Consider the following 21,323-nt stretch of genomic DNA (forward strand, 5'->3'; position numbering starts at 1 on the left):
TGGCGAGGGCAATGGTTTCACTAGCAGAGTTGGGCTTAGAGAGAGTGAGGCCACATCTGAGCAACAGAAGAGGTCCTCCAGAAGTCACTCTTAGGCATGCCTATAGGTATGCAACATACATAAGCTTTACAAGGGTAAGCCTCATGATCAAGGACTTGGCCTATAGATACTAGTGTCTGACACAGTATCAGGAGTTTCCTTGATGGTAAAGTTTAATAGTTTCCTATTTTCTCTCCTGTCCCTCGAGGGACTTTTCCAATACTTTTTGATTATCTGTTTAATATATTCTGGGCTGTATCTAGGCATTACATTAAGCTATACAGGATTAAAGACCCTCATCTGGGCTCCCTATGTTTTGATTGTTTAAATGAGCTATCCAAACAGGTTGAGTTAGATTATGTGCTACAGAAAATTTAAGTTCTGGACAAAATAAATGTTTCTTCCTTTGGTCTCAAAGAGTAAGTAAGGTTCTAAAATATAGACAATGTCTTTCTTACCCCTGTTTTCTGAAATACCTTAATTCTGACCTGATTGGCTTCATTCTTATCTCTAAATAGCAAGTTATACGTTTATAGAACAGCCTCTCAAAATCCGGAAATAATAATTACCACTCCAGATTAAATGTGACTGCTATTAGAGTTTACAATCTAGGCTCCTGTTTTCTTATAAGCATTTTCTAAGGGAGACCATACAATAATTGCTCTTTTGTTTCTGGCTTATTTTTCCTCACCAATGTCCAACAGGGCCATTCATTCACATCGTTGCATGCCTTACAACTTCATTCCTTTTTGTAGCAGCACAATATTCAATCATATGTATACCATCATTTGCCAATGTGCTTCTCAGTCAATGCATCCTTCAGCCACCTCCATTCATGAGGCATCATGTATATAATGTCTGAAGTCAACAATCCATCAACACACTTTCAATTTTAGATAATTTCATTGTTCCCAAGAGAAAGGTAACAAAGAAACACACCCTCACCAAATAGAAAATCTAAACCTCCCCTTAACTCTTGTCCCTTTCCCTCCATTATTTACCCCTGGTGTTGCTGAGGTACTGTTGATGCTTCTCTGTTAAACATAGCCTATAGCATGCAATAGCAGTTTTCTCTCTGTACCCTGAACTCTTTGTACAAGAATCATACTTTTTGTACAAGGATCATACTTTTGAAGCAGTTCATGCAACAACTTATTTATGTTTGTAGTGTTAATCAGTGGAACACATGGGTCTATACAACCCCTTTCTATCATGTTCACTGAAGCCTGACCTCTCTTTCAGTTTCTTTAACAGTTGCTGTATGTAGCAATGCTGACTTTTAGAACTGCAGAACTCCAACTCTGAGCCTTAGGTGTCACTCAGGGACCCAAAGTTCCAGGGAAATACCAGGTCATATATATATGTGCTGATGACTATTTTTGAATGCTAGCTTTATTTATAGCTTAGAAATATTTCTACTCCTTACTCTTAAAAATTCTTAAAGGAGTATAGAAATGATGTGCCTAGTATTTTCTTAAACATGGGAAGTGTTTTAAGTAAAAGATGACTCTCCTCCACCCCCCACACACACTTCTTCATTTGCTGTGAATTGTTTTCCTGGGAATAGCAATGAATATCTATAGATCCATCATACTCTTGGCCTTGTCTCCATGGAAACCAGCAGGGCATGCCTGTTGTAGAGGAAGCTGGGATGGGTGGGCCAGCTGTGGGTGCAGAACCACGCAGAGGGGCAGTCACACAGGTGGTCTTTAGTGTGGTGCAGTGTGCTGGATTATCCAGATGTTCCCATCATTTCCAGTGTTGATTGTCTGTTAACTGAAGAAAACTATTTCATCCAAATTGCGAAAATTCTTTAGGCAACTTTAGAAAACAATGTCTGTGCTTTTCACGATCAAACCGTTAGCACACTTGTAGCTTGGATATATCTCATAATTTAGGATTTTGTACTTTTCAGTCATTCAACAAATGTTTATTGAATACCTTTTGCGGTATGTAATATCTGCTAGGCTAGGTTTTGGATGCACGGTATGCAATACCTGCTAGGCTAGGTTTTGGATGCAGTAGTAACCAAAGCAGCATAGTTTCTGACCTCATGGCAACATCATTCTAGGAGTTGAGACACGCATAAAACAAATCATTTAAAAATGTCCACTAGGGGAAGTGGTATGATTGAGGAATAAATGGAATTCCAGGTGCACATAACCGGGAACTGACCTCCTCTTCAGGAGAGGATGCAAAAAAGGACATTCCTGAGAAATTGATAATTGAACTGAGATATGAAGGCTGGATAGGAGTTACCAAAAATAAGGATGAGAATTGGGGGCAGCAACATTTTAGTTAGAGGGGCTCTATTAGCAAAATCACTATAGAAGGGAGAAAATACTCCATTTTTGAGGAACTGAAAGGCACTGTAAGACCTATGGTTTGGGTCTAGGTTGCCCAAAGTAAATATAAAATAGAGATATAAGATAAAATCCTAGTGGTAGAAACACTTTTTTTTTTAAATAAAAAAATGTTTGTATTACATTTAAAAATGTAAATATAGTATTCATTCACTAGAAAAAATGTGAGAAACACAGTAAAGTACAAAGAAAAAAACTGCTAATAAATATACCCTCTAACCAAACCTTAACATCTTGTTTTTGTTTTTATACCCCAATGGTTTTCTCTTGTTTAGATTTAATAAAAATATTGAAGTCACACCATGTATACCATTTTGTCTGCTGCTGTCTTTCCTTACTTCTCAAGTTTTAAATATTGATCCATATTGTCCTAAATTCTAAGTAAGTATCCTTTTTAGTAGCTGCATAATGTTCCACCCTGTTTAATCTCTTGAGCAGGTTCCGACCTGGTTCTCCGTCCATGTGGGAAAAGATCCATGAAAGGGTGTGCAGTCTTCTGACATCCCACAGAGCTCAGCAGCACCGAAACAAGGTTAGAGCTTCTGATAAAACCAGATCTTTTCTAACAAAAACATAATGGGAACTGGAATTTACAGTCTAGTGGGGGAGACAGACCTTAATCAAGTTACCATAGAAATCAGTGTAAAATTATGATACTTACAAAGGAAGGCACATGGTGTCCCTGATTATGTGATGGTGATGGGGGTATTTGTCTTGGTTGGGAGTCAGGGAAGGCTTCCTCAAGGAAGAGACCCTCAAGCTGAGATCAAAAGACTGAGCTGCAGCTAACTTGGGGCAGACCATGCATCAAGCAGGGTCCTGCAGAGGGAGGGGAGCATGGTGCTTTCAGAGGACTGAGAGAAGCCTGATTAAGTGGTTCAAAGCACGTTTCCCTTCTCTTGCACAACACACAGGGATCCCAATCCAAGAAGAATATAGCTGTGCTTGGGATTTGTATAAAGTGACAACATGGAAGAAAGTTTTTCTAAAATTTAATAAGGTGTGTTTGGCTGTTTGACTTTTATAGGGGTGGAGGGAGTGTTTGTGATCCATAGGAAGGTATACCCAGTATTTTGTGTCTACTGCAGATGCACAGCATTTAGCCAAGAGACCTTTTGATGTCAAAAAAATTCAAGTGAGGGGTTAACAGTGCTTCCAAGAGCTAGATTTAACTATACCATGTAGTCGAGTTGGTCATCTTCACTTATATAAAATCTGGCATATCTTAGATTATTAGACGGCACTTACAAATGAATAGATTGATTTCTCTAACCACAGGCAATCAATCCTCTCTGCAAAGTGTTGGCTTTGCTTTGTTAATTCCTACAACTAAGGGAATCCATTTAAAATGTAATATATATATGTGTGTGTGTGTGTGTATGCATATATATACGTGTGTGTGTGCATGCATTTATATATGGTGAACTCCACATATAGAGTGTATTTGGGATTCTCAGACCTTTTGCATGTAAAACCATATATCTGGGTATCATTGATCTCTATTATAATCTGTATTATATTTTTGAGTATGAAAGATATTGCCTAAGTGACTGTGTGATTGTGAAAACCTTGTTCTGATGCTCCTTTTATCTACGGTATGGACAGATAAGTAAAAAATATGGATCAAAAATAAATAAATAATAGGAGGAACAAATGTTAAAATAAATTGGGTAGAGGGAAATACTAGTGGTCAATGAGAGGGAGGGGTAAGGGGTATGTTATGTATGAGTTTTTTCTTTGTATTTCTTTTTCTGGAGTAATGCACATGTTCTAAGAAATGATCATGGTGATGAATATACAACTATGGGATGATATTTTGAGCCATTGATTGCACACCAAGTATAGAATGTTTATATGTTAAGAATGTTCGTGTTTATATGCTGTTTGGTTTTATATATAAAAATTTTAAAAAAGAGAGAGAGATTGCCTAAGCAATACCTGGATTTGCTTTTGTTGTAGGAAGAGTCTACCTCTGAAGCAACTTATATCCTTGAAAGTTCAAGCTACCCTCTGAAGAAATACTCACTGCATGAACAGAAATATTTTTAAGCTGCTATCTTATGTAAGGAAATAGCTTAACTGCTTTTTCTTAACTTGACTTTCTTAAAATAATTTCATTTTCCTCCAGTTGACGTACAATAACTAGAAAACATGCGAACAGGAGATGTGGAGAGACCTAAGGACTGTGTTTTTCCTTCACATAGTATAATAATGATAGCACATGTGGGGGTTGGCTAGCTCTCCTGCCTCCTCTTGTATCTCCCTTTCTCTTACTCCTTATTTAACAGCCCTTCTGGCCTTTTTTCAGCTCCTTGAATACAAACCCTTCCCTGCCTTGGGGACTTTGCACAAGCTGCTGTCTCCATCTGGAATCCTTCTTGACTCTGCCTGGGTAATTTCTATTTGTCTTTCAGGTGTCCTTCCATGACACTCCTTTCCCCGTTTAGCAGCCTCAATTTTTCTTTCATAAAGGATGTCATAATATATTTTTTGGGTTAATGGTTTAATGTCTGTCTCTTCTATTATAATGAAACCTTTATGAGATTAGGGACCCTGTGTATACAGTTCACTACTTTATATCCAGTATTTAGCATGATATTTTGGAATCACATTTAACTGAGGTGAATTCAGCCACACATACAGGGTAATGCCCTACTCCTGACTCAAGAACCTAACTCCCCACCTCCCAGCCTGCTGCTGTTCTTGGGTTACCAGACAAAGATGGTAGATTCTTTTGCCTGATGAGCTCAAGTGACCAATTCCTGAGACACCTGCGTTTCAAAGAGAAAACGTTTATCACTAGGCACATAGCAGGAGATCACATGGCCTATCAGCCCAAAATCTGCTTCTCTGAACTGCAATAATTCTGATAGTTTTTATAGCATTAAAGATGGGCAGTTGCTCAGTATCTACCCGGAGGAACTGAGTGTAGGGACCTGGAAAGACTTTTGCACACTGGTGTTTCTGGCAGCAGTGTTTGCAATCTACAATGGTTGAAGGTGGCCTTAGGATAAAATGACTGAGGAATGGAAGGGGGATCTAGGGTGTGTACATACAATGGACTACTCAGCCACTACAAGGAGGAATGGAGTTGTGAGGCATGCAGCTAAGTTATGAACCTTAAGGACTGTGTGTTGAATGAAATGTCAAGAACAAAAAGACAAATGTCATCATTCCTCAATTATATGAACTAGCCATAATACAAACACTCAGTGAACTGAAGTCGAGAACATGGGCTATCAGGTTGGGGCCTATTGTAAAGGGTGCTAGATTGTAAACTCTTATAGCAATCATTTATATTCAGGAGTTGTAACTATTATTTCTAAATTTTGAGATACTGAACTGTTTCTTTATAACCTGGTCGATCCCAGAAACCTCAGGTATTCTGTGACACTTGAGGCTCAGAGTTAGAACTCTGAAGCTATGAAAATCAGCAGTACCCCATACAGGAACTGTTTAAAAAGTTGAAAAAGTGATAAAACTTTGGCTAGAGATGTGAATGAAGCTGATCTCAATAGGACTAAGGTAAATCAGAATACAGGGTAAAGGATGATATTGTCCATATTTGCATACTTCAACTTCTGTGTGAGACCAAAGGTGGATATGTTTATTTGGTGCAAAATTTATATTTTGGGTAATCCATTTCCTAATTTAACTTGTATGGTCGGTTTAGTTGAATACCATAAGTACATGGAATCTTGAATAGGGTGAGAGATGCTATTGATTTGTCCAGGTTAACGTGATGCCTTGATAAATTCCAGAGTGATTTGAACAGTAAATAAAGAAGTATTTGTCCCCTTGGAGGACTGGGGAGAAAGGAGGAAATATTCAACTTCCCTATTTGGAGAATTTCTGATATTCTCACAAGCAGTGGGGACAACCAAATCAATAGGCTGAGCCCTCGATCTTGGGGTTTGGCCCTATGAAACTTATTCCTCCAAAGGATAGGCTTAGCCTACTTAAAATTATGCCTAAGAGTCACCCCCAGAGAACCTCTTTTGTTGTTCAGATGTGGCCTCTCTCTCTAAGCCAATCTGGCAGGTGTACTCACTGCCCTCCTCTCTGCGTGGGACATGACTCCCAGGGGTGTAAATCTCCCTGCCAGTGTGGGACAGAAATCCTGGGATGAGCCAATACCCAGCATCAAGAGATTGAGAAAGCCTTCTTGATCAAAAGGGGGAAGAGAGAAATGAAGCAAAATAAAGTTTCCATGACTGAGAGATTTCAAACAGAATTGAGAGGTTATCCTGGAGGTTATTCTTATATATTATACAGATATCCCGTTTTAGTTAATGGTCTATTGGAGTGGCTGGAGGGAAGTACCTGAAACTGTCGAGCTGTATTCCAATAGCTTTGATTCTTGAAGATGATTGTATAAAGATATAACTTTTACAATGTGGCTGTATGATTGTGAAACCTCTGTGTCTCTTGCTGCTTTTATCCAGGGTATGGATAGATGAGTAAAAAGATGTGGATAATAAATAAATAATGGGAGGACAAAGAGTAAAATAAATTGGATCAATGGAAACACTAGTGGTCATTGAGAGGAGAGGGGTAAGGTGCATGGAGTGTATGAGTTTTTTCATTTTTCTTTTTATTTCTTTTTCTGGAGTGATGCAAATGTTCTAAAAAATGATCATGGTGATGAATACACAACTATGTGCTGATATTGTGAGCCATTGATTGTATATGGAATGTATGTGTGTGAAGATTTATCAATAAAAAAAAATATATATATATAAAAGATGGGAAAAAAATTAAAGAAAGAAAAAAGATGGGCAGGGTTTAGGATAATGAGCACAGTGGCCTTAGATGATGCAACCAGAGGTGATCTAAATACTGAGCATGCACGGATTGGTGACATGCTTAATCAGAGAGCATATGTAAAAAAATGATGACCTTAATGTGATGATGGATGTGATTTTTTAGTTATTGTAACGAGGACTAATGACTTAAAATTCAAAATCTAAGCTGTTGCCCACATCAGCCGGGCCCATTTTAGTTAGATCCAGTTTGATTGTCAAGATAACTTTGGGAAGGACTTCCGGGTCAAGATGGTGGCTTAACAACGTGGTGGCTTAACAACGTGCTCATTTTAGTTCGTCCTCCAGAACAACTACTAAATAACCAGAAACAGTACAGAACAGCTCCTGGGGCCACGTCAGTGACCAGACACACAGCGTACCCCAGTCTGGACCAGCTGGGCCGGCTGCGAGCACCCCCCAGAACCGTGAGTTCCCAAAGCTGCGGCAGCCAGCGCCCCTCCCCCACAGGCCGCTTCCCAGAGGAGAAAGGAAAGGACTTTACCAGCAGCAGGGACTGGGCACAATCAAACGCCAATAGTGGAACTAATTAACAAATTCTGACTACTAAAAATAGGCCCCCAGCTTAGGTGAACCTGATCAAAATGGAGGTTGCTCATTTTTGCCCCGGCGCCAAGGGGGCAGGACTGACAGAAAAAGGGGAAAAAAATAAAAGAAGGAAACAAGAGGTTTTTGTGGCTGTGTATCTACAAAGGCTTGACTGCCTCTGGATACAGTGGCGGGACTTTTCAGGCTGCAACTGCCTCAGGCATAGGCAGAAGTGAGTTCTTTTGGGGGCTTATCTGGAGCATGTGCCTTCCCCAGGGGAGGGGTGAAGCCCAACTCAGGTGGAATCCCTCCATCAAGGAATTCAGACACCAGGGCTTGGTAATTTGAAGCCATTAAAACCAGCCTACAACCTCTTCTCTGTCTCCACCACACCCCCAGCAGGGAGAGTCTGCCAAAGTTAAAGGTACCACATCATCTTATGCGGGTGGGACCTGCAGTCAGACAAGCGCCACACGCAGGGCAGGATAAGAAAAACAGAGTCCAGAGACTTCACAGGAAAGTCTTTCAACCTGCTGGGTCTCACCCTCAGGGAAAATTGACGCAGGTGACTCTTTCCTCCTGATAGGAGGCCAGTTTGGTCTGGGAAAATCTGTCTGGGGTCTATAATATCTAAGTAGACCCTCCTAAGTGTGGGGGGAGGGGGAAGGCACCACACAAGCAGGGCAAGAAACAAGAAAACAAGAACTGAAAAATTCTCCTCTGTTAAACAAAACTTAAGCTCAAGGTCCAGATAAAGCTGAACGGAATGTCAAAGAACAGATAGACAACAAATTCATCCAGCAAGAAAACCCTAGATAAAAGAAGTGAAAGCAATCTTTAGAATAAACTAATTAAGGTTCATGGAATTAATTCAGGGGCTTACATTCATGTAGAATGTTGATGTTTGAAACCTATTCCACACTGTTTTTAAAACTTAAGAATATTTTTAGTATCTCTGATTTTTTTTTGCCAGAATCATCATAGCATGTATGTAAGTGTTATGTCTACATAAAATTTTTTAATTTTAATTTTTATTATTATATATAAAATTTAAAAAGGTGAAAAAAACATTAGGAGTTGTCTTTAGTGATTACAAGACTCTTAAGTTGGAAAACTGGATAAATGAGTACAAATGAAGGTTAGTCACAAAGTTTTTACAATCACAGGGGCATAAGATAAAGGCTATACAATCATTATTAGAGATCAAGACAGCTGGATTGCAATTTAGAGATTTCAGGTATTTCCCTTTGTGTACTCCAATATGCCAGAAAGTGACAAAGGAATATCTATATAATGTCCCAGTAATCAAAATTATCCTTTAAATCTTAATTTCTTAGTTACACTTGCGTAGAAGATCCTTCGCTACAGTATAATTAGTGCTCACTAAATATTTTTTGCATGAGTGAATGTTGAACAAGTTACTAGGCAACTCTAAAATTCGGGTATGTGGCAAGTAGTTGGAACAAGGATTAGGGTGTGTCAAGAGAACAGAAATGAAGTGTAAGAATGGGCAATTGTTTCTGAATGGTTATTTCTCAATTTCTTTCTTTTTCTATTTGTTTAATGGACTGGATGGACAAATTTTCTAATAGTACTCTCTGTCTCTCTTTGTGTATAGTATCAATATACTATATGTTGTGTATATACAATCTATAGATCATATATGTAACAGATTTTGCTTATAATTAGGCCAATATATGCTCTATGCTGTTTTTGATCTTCAGTGAGAGTATTGCCACTTACTAATCATTTTCTCATCTGCCTCTTCCCTTTCATAATTTTGATTTGTAGCTTTTCTTTTAGGTAGAAGCCTAAATGGGAAAGCGCATTTATTTATTTATTTATTTATTTATTTATTAAAAAAAAATTAACAAAACATTTAGAAATCATTCCATTCTACATATACAATCAGTAATTCTTAATATCATCACATAGTTGCATATTCATCATTTCTTAGTACAATTGCATCAATTTAGAAAAAGAAATAAAAAGACAACAGAAAAAGAAATAAAAAGAGAGAAAAAAAAACCAAAAAAAAAACCTATACCTCACATGCAGCTTCATTCAATGTTTTAACATAGTTACATTGCAGTTAGGTAGTATTGTGCTGTCCATTTCTGAGTTTTTGTATCCAGTCCTGTTGCACAGTCTGTATCCCTTCAGCTCCAATTACCCATTATCTTACCCTATTTCTATCTCCTGATGGTCTCTGTTACCAATGACATATTCCAAGTTTATTCACTAATGTCAATTCATATCAGTGAGACCATACAGTATTTGTCCTTTAGTTTTGGCTAGTCTCACTCAGCATAATGTTCTCTAGGTCCATCCATGTTATTACATGCTTCATAAGTTTATTCTGTCTTAGAACTGCATAATATTCCATTGTATGTATATACCACAGTTTGTTTAGCCACTCTTCTGTTGATGGACATTTTGACTGTTTCCATCTCTTTGCAATTGTAAATAATGCTGCTATAAACATTGGTGTGCAAATGTCCGTTTGTGTCTTTGCCCTTAAGTCCTCTGAGTAGATACCTAGCAATGGTATTGCTGGGTCATATGGCAATTCTATATTCAGCTTTTTGAGGAACCACCAAACTTCCACAATGGTTGCACCATTTGACATTCCCACCAACAGTGGATAAGTGTGCCTCTTTCTCCACATCCTCTCCAGCACTTGTCATTTTCTGTTTTGTTGCTAATGGCCATTCTGGTGGGTGTGAGATGATATCTCATTGTGGTTTTGATTTGCATTTCTCTAATGGCCAGGGACATTGAGCATCTCTTCATGTGCCTTTTGGCCATTTGTATTTCCTCTTCTGAGAAGTGTCCATTCAAGTCTTTTTCCCATTTTGTAATTGGATTGGCTGTCTTTTTGTTATTGAATTGAACAATCTCTGTATAAATTCTGGATACTAGACCTTTATCTGATATGTCATTTCCAAATATTGTCTCCCATTGTGTAGGCTGTCTTTCTACTTTCTTGATGAAGTTCTTTGATGCACAAAAGTGTTTAATTTTGAGGAGCTCCCATTTATTTCTTTCTTTCTTCAGTGCTCTTGCTCTAGGTGTAAGGTCCATAAAATCGCCTCCAATTATAAGATTCATAAGATATCTCCCTACATTTTCCTCTAACTGTTTTATGGTCTTAGACCTAATGTTTAGATCTTTGGTCCATTTTGAGTTAACTTTTGTATAGGGTGTGAGATACGGGTCCTCTTTCATTCTTTTGCATATGGATATCCAGTTCTCTAGGCACCATTTATTGAAGAGACTGTTCTGTCCCAGGTGAGTTGGCTTGACTGCCTTATCAAAGATCAAATGTCCATAGATGAGAGGGTCTATATCTGAGCACTCTATTCCATTCCATTGGTCAATATATCTATCTTTATGCCAGTACCATGCTGTTTTGACCACTGTGGCTTCATAATATGCCTTAAAGTCAGGCAGCGTGAGACCTCCAGCTTCGTTTTTTTTCCTCAAGATACTTTTAGCAATTCGGGGCACCCTGCGCTTCCAGATAAATTTGCTTATTGGTTTTTCTATTTCTGAAAAATAAGTTGTTGGGATTTTGATTGGTATTGTGTTGAATCTGTAAATCAATTTAGGTAGAATTGACATTTTAACTATATTTAGTCTTCCAATCCATGAACATGATAAGCCCTTCCATCTATTTAGGTCTTCTGTGATTTCTTTTAACAGTTTTTTGTAGTTTTCTTAGTATAGATCTTTTGTCTCTTTAGTTAAATTTATTCCTAAGTATTTTATTCTTTTAGTTGCAATTGTAAATAGAGTTCGTTTCTTGATTTCCCCCTCAGCTTGTTCATTGCTAGTGTATAGGAACACTACAGATTTTTGAATGTTGATCTTGTAACGTGCTACTTTGCTGTACTCATTTATTAGCTCTAGTAGTTTTGCTGTGGATTTTTCAGGGTTTTTGACGTATATCATATCATCTGCAAACAGTGAGAGTTTTACTTCTTCCTTTCCAATTTTGATGCCTTGTATTTCTTTTTCTTGCCTAATTGCTCTGGCTAGAACTTCCATGATGTTGAATAACATCATGGTGATAGTGGACATCCTTGTCTTGTTCCTGATCTTAGGGGGAAAGTTTTCAATTTTTCCCCATTGAGGATGATATTAGCTGTGGGTTTTTCATATATTCCCTTTATCATTTTAAGGAAGTTCCCTTGTATTCTTATCCTTTGAAGTGTTTTCAACAGGAAAGGATGTTGAATTTTGTTAAATGCTTTTTCTGCATCAATCGAGATGATCTTGTGATTTTTCTGCTTTGATTTGTTGATATGGTGTATTACATTAATTGACTTTCTTATGTTGAACCATCCTTGCATACCTGGGATGAATCCTACTTGGTCATGATGTATAATTCTTTTAATGTGTTGCTGGATTCGATTTGCTAGAATTTTGTTGAGGATTTTTGCATCTATATTCATTAGAGAGATTGATCTGTAGTTTTCTTTTTTTGTAATATCTTTGCCTGGTTTTGGTATGAGGGTGATGTTGGCTTCATAGAATGAATTAGGTAGCTTTCCTCCACTTCAATTTTTTTGAAGAATTTGAGCAGGGTTGGTACTAATTCTTTCTGAAATGTTTGGTAGAATTCACATGTGAAGCCATCTGGTCCTGGACTTTTCTTTTTGGGAAGCTTTTGAATGACTGATTCAATTTCTTTACTTGTGATTGGTTTGTTGAGGTCATCTATTTCTTCTTGATTCAAAATTGGTTGTTCATGCCTTTCTAGGAACTTGTCCATTTCATCTACATTGTTGTATTTATTTGCATAAAGTTGTTCATAGTATCCTGTTATTACCTCCTTTATTTCTGTGAGGTCAGTGATTATGTCTCCTCTTCCATTTCTGATCTTATTTATGTGCGTCCTCTCTCTTCTTCTTTTTGTCAATCTTGCTAAGGGCCCATCAATCTTGTTGATTTTCTCATAGAACCAACTTTGGTCTTATTGATTTTCTCTATTGTTTTCATGTTCTCAATTTCATTTATTTCTGCTCTAATCTTTGTTATTTCTTTCCTTTTGCTTGCTTTGGGGTTAGTTTGCTGTTCTTTCTTCAGTTCTTCCAAGTGGACAGTTAATTCCCGAATTTTTGCCCTTTCTTCTTTTTTTGATATAGGCATTTAGGGCAATAAATTTCCCTCTTAGCAGTGCTTTTGCTGCGCCCCATAGGTTTTGATATGTTGTGTTTTCATTTTCATTCGCATCAAGATATTTACTAATTTCTCTTGTAATTTCTTCCTTGACCCACTGGTTGTTTAAGAGTGTGTTGTTGAGCCTCCACGTATTTGTGAATTTTCTGGCACTCTGCCTATTATTGATTTCCAACTTCATTCCTTTATGATCTGAGAAAGTGTTGTGTATGATTTCAATCTTTTTAAATTTGTTGAGACTTGCTTTGTGACCCAGCATATGGTCTATCTTTGAGAATGATCCATGAGCACTTGAGAAAAAGGTGTATCCTGCTGTTGTGGGATGTAATGTCCTATAAATGTCTGTTAAGTCTAGCTCATTTATTGTAATATTCAAATTCTCTGTTTCTTTATTGATCCTCTGTCTAGATGTTCTGTCCATTGATGAGAGTGGGGAATTGAAGTCTCCAACTATTATGGTAGATGTGTCTATTTCCCTTTTCAGTATTTGCAGTGTATTCCTCACGTATTTTGGGGCATTCTGGTTTGGTGCATAAATATTTATGATTCTTATGTCTTCTTGTTGAATTGTTCCTTTTATTAGTAGATAGTATCCTTCTTTGTCTCTTTTAACTGTTTTACATTTGAAGTCTAATTTGTTGGATATCAGTATAGATACTCCTGCTCTTTTCTGGTTGTTATTTGCATGAAATATCTTTTCCCAACCTTTCACTTTCAACCTATGTTTATCTTTGGGTCTAAGATGTGTTTCCTGTAGACAGCCTATAGAAGGATCCTGTTTTTTAATCCATTCTGCCAGTCTATGTCTTTTGATTGGGGAATTCAGTCCATTAACATTTAGTGTTATTACTGTTTGAGTAATACTTTCCTCTACCATTTTGCCTTTTGTATTATATATATCATATCTAATTTTCCTTCTTTCTACACTCTTCTCCACACCTCTCTCTTCTGTCTTTTCGTATCTGACTCTAGTGCTCCCTTTAGTATTTCTTGCAGAGCTGGTCTCTTGGTCACAAATTCTCTAAGTGTCTTTTTGTCTGAAAATGTTTTAATTTCTCCCTCATTTTTGAAGGACAATTTTGCTGGATATAGAATTCTTGGTTGGCAGTTTTTCTCTTTTAATAATTTAAATATATCATCCCACTGTCTTCTTGCCTCCATGGTTTCTGCTGAGAAATCTACACATAGTCTTATTGGGTTTCCCTTGTATGTGATAGATTGTTTTTCTCTTGCTGCTTTCAAGATCCTCTCCTTCTCTTTGACCTCTGACATTCTAACTAGTAAGTGTCTTGGAGAATGCCTATTTGGGTGTAATCTCTTTGGGGTGCGCTGCACTTCTTGGATCTATAATTTTAGGTCTTTCATAAGAGTTGGGAAATTTTCAGTGATAATTTCTTCCATTAGTTTTTCTCCTCCTTTTCCTTTCTCTTCTCCTTCTGGGACACCCACAACACGTATATTTGTGCACTTCATATTATCATTCAATTCCCTGAGCCCCTGCTCAAATTTTTCCATTCTTTTCCCTATAGTTGGTTTCTTTTTGGATTTCGATGTTTCATCCCCCAGTTCACTAATTCTAACCTCTGTCTCTTGAAATCTACCATTGTAGGTTTCCACTGTTTTTTTCATCTCTTCTACTGTGTGTTTCATTCCCATAAGTTTTGTGATTTGTTTTTTCAGAGTTTCCATTTCTTCTTTTTGTTCATTCCTTGCCTTCTTCATGTCCTCCCTCAATTTATTGATTTGGTTTTTGATGAGGTTTTCCATTTCTGTTTGTATGTTCTGAATTAGTTGTTTCAACTCCTGTATCTCATTTGAACTATTGGTTTGTTCCTTTGACTGGGCCATATCTTCAATTTTCCTGATGTTATTTGTTATTTTTTGCTGGCGTCTGGACATTTAATTGCCTTAATTAGTTTATTCTGGAGATTGCTTTCTTATCCTGCCCAGTATGTGGTGCTTGTCTGTCTGCAAGTCCCACCAGCAAAATATGTTGCGGCTCCTTTTACTTTGGAAGGCTCCCCCTGCTGGGGGCGTGGTGGAGACAGAGGAAAGTTTGAAGGCTGGTTTTAATGGCTTCAGATTGCGAAGCCCTGGGATCTGAATTCCTTGAGAGAGGGATTCCACCTGAATTGCGTTTCACCCCTCCCATGGGGAAGGTTCAGATGGGAGACAGCCCTGAAAGCAGCCTGTTTCTGCATTTGGGGCAATTGCAGCCTGTGTAATCCTGGTGCTGAGACCAGAGGCTGGTCTCAGCACCAGGCCTCCGTAAACCAAGCCTCCGTAAAAACAGCCGCAGAAGGCTCTGTTTCATCCCCTTTCCTTCCTTCCAGCCAGCCCAATAGGCGAATTCCACCCTGATCAGTTTCGCCTGAGCTGGGGGCCTATTTTCAGTAGTCAGAATTTGTTCATTAATGCCACTATTGGTGTTCAGTTGGACTCAGTCCCTGCTACTGTTGAAGACTCCCTCCTTTCCCTCCGGGAAGCTGCCCATGGGGGAGGGGCACCGGCCGCCAGCCACCGCGTCTTGGGGAACCTCGCTGTTCTGAAACTCACAGCCGGTCTGGAGACTCGCAGCCAGTCCGTGAAGCTGCCTGTGGGGGAGGGGCGCCGACCTCCGGCTGCCGCCGCTTGGGGAACTCACTGCTCCGAGACTCGCGCTGGTCTGGGAAGCCGTCTGTGAGGGAGGGGTGCCCGGCCGCCGGCCCCCGTGGCTTGGAAAAGTGCACGCGGCTCGGGAAACTCACTGTTGCGGAGTCTCGCAGCCAGTCCAGCTGGTCCAGACTGGGGTACGCTGTGTGTCTGGTCTCTGTCGTGGCTCTGGGAGTTGTTCTGTACTGTTTCTGGTTATTTAGTAGTTGCTCTGGAGGATGAACTAAAACATGCACACCTTACTAAGCCGCCATCTTGGTCCCCCTCCCCATTCTCGAAAGTGCATTTATTACAAAGAAACTCTTGAGTGTGGTTATTTGGGCCCTCCAAGATTTTTGCCAGTTCATAGCAGTGAAATATCTTACAAATCTGGCCCAAGTTTTGTGGCAGCAGAACCACTTCTGTTCATCAAACAATTTATACTTTAGGAATCTGGAAGGGGAAACTCTATAGAATTAGACCCAGAGTCACGCAGTTTAACAAGTTGCTTGGGGACAAGAGAAGTCTCTGCTAACCTGGATTCCCATTAGTGGGTTCTATTTTTTATTGTAACTGGGACTAAACTTTGGCCCTTCAGTGTACTTTTGGGCTCTGGGCCCAAGTACCATTGTTTGGCTTCATCATACCTCTTTTGCTTCCTTGTCTCCTACATGATACAGTTGCATAGATTGTGAACTGTGCAAATTTGGAGGTCATTTTATTGCCTGTGTTAATGGTAACCCTTGTGGTTGTGCAGAGCACAGCCTGCATTTGCAGGCAGAGGCCCAGATAGATAATTGGTATAAAATTTTGAATTCCCTTAAGCAAAGGTCATCACAAACTAAGTGCACCTTTGCTTATTTTTTCTTTCAAGCATAGAAAGGTTTCTTACCTTCTTTTGGTACTCAGTGTCCATTAGAAAGCTTTGATTAACTCTTTACTGTGTACCAGAAACCCTAGGAAGTCCCCCTTAAATTTCCAAGTCTTGTTTTTTCCCTAGATAAAAATCGGGTTTCCTCAATTTTGACATTCTTTCTTATCTATTTATGCTACATATTTTTGTTTACGTAGAAGGAGAAATGCCAAAATAGTGCAGCCTAGTCAGTCCATCCCTGTGGAGTATTTGCTCTTCTCAGCTGCACTCATGATTGCATATGTAAGTCCAAATGTGGCTTGTGCCTCTTCTAAATGCTAAACTTCCTAAAAGCAGACCCATCTCTGAATATAATGCCATTCCTATCTAGGGAGTTTTCACCCTGAGAATTTGGTTGTGACTACATTTGGGTCATCATCAGTTTTCAAGTGTTCTCTTCTTTTCTCTTACTAACTCAGGCCCAGAGTAATAAAAGCTTCCCCTTATTAAGTACTTCCTAAGTGCCAGGACCTGGCCCAAATACTTAACATGTATTAAATGAGTTAATATTTAATTCTCACCACAACCCTATGAAGCATGTTGTAAAATCTGTAAAACAAGCCCCATTTTACAGATTGGGAAACTGAGGCACAAAAAGGTTCCGTTCCTTGCTCAAGATGACATGAATAATGAATGGCAAAGTTGTGCAAATGTACCCTGGTATTCTGGCTTTAGAGACCATGCTCTTAACCATTATACTCTTTTGTCTCTCTAAACCTAGAGTGTGTGATGGGAGAACCCTGGGGAGAAAGACAGAGAAGGTGTGTAGAGGAGAACCTCTTGGAACCAGAGCAGAGCTGGTAGACACTGTTCTCCCACTAAACTGACACTGTGCCCCCCAGTGTCACAACTGTGATCCTATGGTGCTGTGTTGTGTAGACCGTAATTCCAGAACATCTAAATAGGCCATTAAGAGGCTTTTAAATAAGAAGGGAGTGTGGGATGACAGGCTAGGTTTTTATTGTCGTCAGGCTCCTGAAAGTCTGGTTTGAGCTCATTCATACTTTAGGGCACAAGTCACCCTGCCTCAGGGCTGGCCAGGACTATCCACTTTCAGCACAGAAGAATGCAGAGGCGGGGCTCCCTGATTACCAATTCCGTAAACTTCTACTTTAGAAAGTTCTGCTTGGTAGATTAAAGGATGGATTCTAGGCCACTTAATCTCTGGCTGCCAAACCAGTCACCTAAGCCTTTATTAGATGGTTTTACAGAACATAGCCCACATAATTACTACTTATGGAACATGATTACCAGAAGCCAAATGGCATTGAATTTGGACATGGATGGCATGAAGTTACATGAAGTCCTGCACCAGCTATGTGACAATGATGTAAGGAGGGGAGAGGGAAGGAAGAAAAAGAAAATTAGTAAACTCTGTCCTACAAATGGGTTTCCTACAGATCAAGGGTCTCCAACCAATAGTTTGGAAAATATTCATAGTTCTTCCCTGGAAGCTCTCCATACAACCCCTCCCCATCCTTCACTTCTTGAGTTATAGATTCCTGGTGAGGCAGGGATCCTGGATGGCTGTGTTATTGAAAGCTCTTGTGGTTATATAAAACCCGGGTGACTCTGTCTAGTTCACGCAAACAGGGCATTTATTGGAAAGAGGCAGAGTATTCCAGAGAATAGGAGGAACATTTGAACAATCAGGCTTTGGAGAGAACCAATTCCAGAGTTATTCTGTAATTTAAGGAGTTCTTGGTATTAGGCTGAACCCTTTCGTCCTTGAAGTAACAGACCCTTAGCAAGCAATCCAGGAATTTCCCCCACTCATAACTTCCAGGAAGTCCCTTGCAAAACCAAACCTGCCCCAGCCCACACAGCAATCACATGAGTTTCCTTACATCCCCCTCTAGCAACTACATTCCCCCTATAACTCCCCTCATCCAGCATCCGCCCTCTGGCAGTTACAGCCCCCAGCAGCTGCAAGTTTGAGATAACTCCCCACTTAGCAACCATCCCCACCCCCTAAACCCCATCCCACACTCCCACCCTCACCCCTGCTTCTAAACCAACCAATAAACATCTGCCAAATTCCCGCTCCCAAGCTGGACAAAGAAAACCCACCGCCTCCCTTTCCCTACTTCCCGCCAACCATCGTACCCCTCTCCCCTTCTTGGTGCTGTCACCATCTTAAGCATCTGCCCACCTGCGCACAGCCTTGCAATAAAATTGTTCTGGTCTCTCCTCCTTCCCAGTCAAAATATCTATCACTTGGACCTTCTCTTTAGAGGACTGCAAGTAACATAATTCATCTCAACATCTTTCAGTCTCTGTCTCTCGTTGATTAATTTTAGATTCCCAGGCAAGAGAATCTGATTGTTCTGTTTCCTCTTTTTATTTTTTAGTCTATTAATGCTTTATTTCCCCAACATTTTTTACATGAACATTTTTAAACATGTAGAAAAATTGAAAGAATTTCCCAGTGAATTCCCATATTCCCAGCCACCTAGATTCTACTATTAATACTCAACTTTACTTGCTTTATCACATATTTCTCCATCACTCCAAGATGAGACCACCCAAATCTGGGTTCATCTCTTGGCGTGGCTTAATGTACTGGTGCACTGAATGTGGCTGGGAAGGAAAATGAGGCTCTGTTTACGTTGGTTGGAGGACAGGGGACCACTCCCAAATCTGCCTCCCCATAGTGATTTTTCTTGTGGCTTTTATACAAATTAGAGACAAAGAAAATCATCTTGGGTAACGTATAACATTTAGTAGGGGTCTGGGAACTCATTAATTTCTTATCTCAGTTATTTACTATATCCTTTAGGATTACATTCTTTAAGATACATGGTACTTGGTGTCTCCAGATCCAGAGCAGTAAGGCTAGGAGAACACAAACACAAAAGAGTAATTAATGTATAGTTTAGCTTAATCCCTATACATGACTGGTGCACATCATTTTGCTTCTCTGTGAAACTTACTTTTTCTTCTCTGTGAGACTAAATTTTAAGTACATAGCACATTTACAGTTTCAGGGTTACGTTTAAAATTCTAATACTACAGTTTCCCCCTTAAAATAGTATCTGTTTCCAGCCTTGGGAATCAGGTCGTCATTTGTTCTGTTGAAATGGGGTGATGTTGTTAGGGGGTTGTCTGGTGAAATTCTGGCTCATAACTTGCAGATATTGTTGACTGACTTCAGGGGCAAACGAATTGCTCTTAGTGGAGTTTTGGGAAAACAAAAAGGATTCTACACATATTTGAGTTATAATTTGAGTATATAGGTGCAAGAGACATATGACAAGAAGAAGAAAAGATATAACAAGCAGGAAAATTGCAGGTCTAGTGTTTCAGTTTGCTAAACTTGCTGGAATTTAATATATAAGAAGTGTGTTAGCTTTTTCAAGGAGATTTATTAGGTCACAAATTTAAAGTTTTAAGACCATGGAAATGTCCAATTTAAGGCACTGAGAGAGAGAGAGAGAGAAAGAGAGAGAGAGAGAGAGAGAGAGAGATACCTTCTCTGAAGAAAAGCTGCTGGAATCTGGGATTCCTCTGTCATGTGGGAAGGCAATGATGATGTCTGCTGGTCCTTTGCTCCTCTGTCTTGTGGCTTTCAGCTTTGGGTTCCAGTAACCTCCTCTCTGAGCATCTCTGGGGTGTTACTCTCTAAACCTTCTCTCCTGGTGTTTCTATCTTTCATCCTCTCACGGAAGATCCCAGCAGAGGGATGAAGACCCAGCCAAAAGTTCCCTCCCTAAATAGATCTTCCCTGACAAAAATGGATTAAAAGAACATAGTCTTTTCTGGGGTACATAACAGATTCAAACCAGCACATCCAGTTTTGAAGAAGAGTTTTTTACCATGATCTATTCCTGAAGGCAGCCAACTGAATAGCACAAAGGAATGTAAATTAACTGGAGTCGTCATAGTCTGAACTTGATTATTCATATAATCTAGAAGAGAAGAGATGCTACTAGATTCATCAGGAATATAGGTACAACATTCTGGTTTTTTTTTTCAACTTTTTTATTGTATAAATATAACATATATACAAAACAAAGAAAGAAAAAAAAACAATGGTTTTCAAAACACTCTTCAGCAAGTAGTTACAGGACAGATCCCAGAGTTTGTCACAGGCTACCATTCGATCATCTCAGGTTTTTCCTTCTAGCTACTCCAGAATATAGCAGGCTAGAAGAAATATATATATTTTTTTATCATCACTTTTTTCTTTTTTTGTGAAAAGTAATGTATATACTAAAAAATAATAAATTTCAAAGTGCAACACAACAATTAGTTGTAGAACAGATTTCAGAGTTAGGATGAGTTACATTTATACAATTTTAGCTTTTTACTCCTAGCTGCTCTAAGATACTGGAGACTAAAGGAAATATCAATACAACAATTCAGCAAGCATACTCATTTGTTAAACCCTACCTTCTCTGTATAACTCCATCACCTTTGATCTTTCTGTCCCAGTCTTTAGGGGTATTTTGGCTATGGTCATTCTAAATTTTTCATGTTGGAAGGGACTGTTAATAATAAGGGGTAGGGAGATGGAACTAGCTGATGTTCTGGAGAGGCTGGGCCCTCTAGGCTTCAGGTCTTATCTGGTCCAGGGACCCATCTGGAGGTTGTAGGTTTCTGGAAAGTTACCCAAGTGCATGGAACCTTTGTAGAATCTTATATCTTACCCTAGGTGTTCCTTAGGCTAGGCTGGTATGGTTTTGGTTGGGATTTGGCAAATTATGATAGGTAGCAATGTCTAACTGAAGCTTGCATAAGAGTGACCTTCAGAATAGACTCTCAACTCAATTTGAACTCTCAGCTACTGATAATTTATTAGTTATACTTCTTTTCCCCCTTTTGGTCAGTATGGAATTGCTG

The 21,323-nt window shown here is 39.2% G+C and overlaps 1 protein-coding gene across 5 annotated transcripts in view; it reads left to right on the forward strand.

The window, feature by feature from the left end:
* Nucleotides 1-21,323, forward strand: part of SPATA6L (spermatogenesis associated 6 like) — a 100,966-nt gene that overhangs the window by 58,922 nt on the left and 20,721 nt on the right. For all 5 annotated transcript variants that reach the window (XR_013170465.1, XR_013170466.1, XM_077148278.1 and 2 more), the window contains 2 exons: nucleotides 2,841-2,934; nucleotides 4,362-4,464. Coding sequence is in view for 3 of the 5 variants with exons in the window: in XM_077148278.1 (XP_077004393.1) it covers nucleotides 2,841-2,934; nucleotides 4,362-4,451 (184 nt within the window). In the remaining 2 variants the exon portion in view is untranslated. Of the gene's footprint in view, nucleotides 1-2,840; nucleotides 2,935-4,361; nucleotides 4,465-21,323 lie in introns of those variants that run through there.

Source organism: Tamandua tetradactyla, chromosome 2 (genome assembly GCF_023851605.1).
Source record: "Tamandua tetradactyla isolate mTamTet1 chromosome 2, mTamTet1.pri, whole genome shotgun sequence".
Classification (NCBI taxonomy): Eukaryota; Metazoa; Chordata; class Mammalia; order Pilosa; family Myrmecophagidae; genus Tamandua; species Tamandua tetradactyla.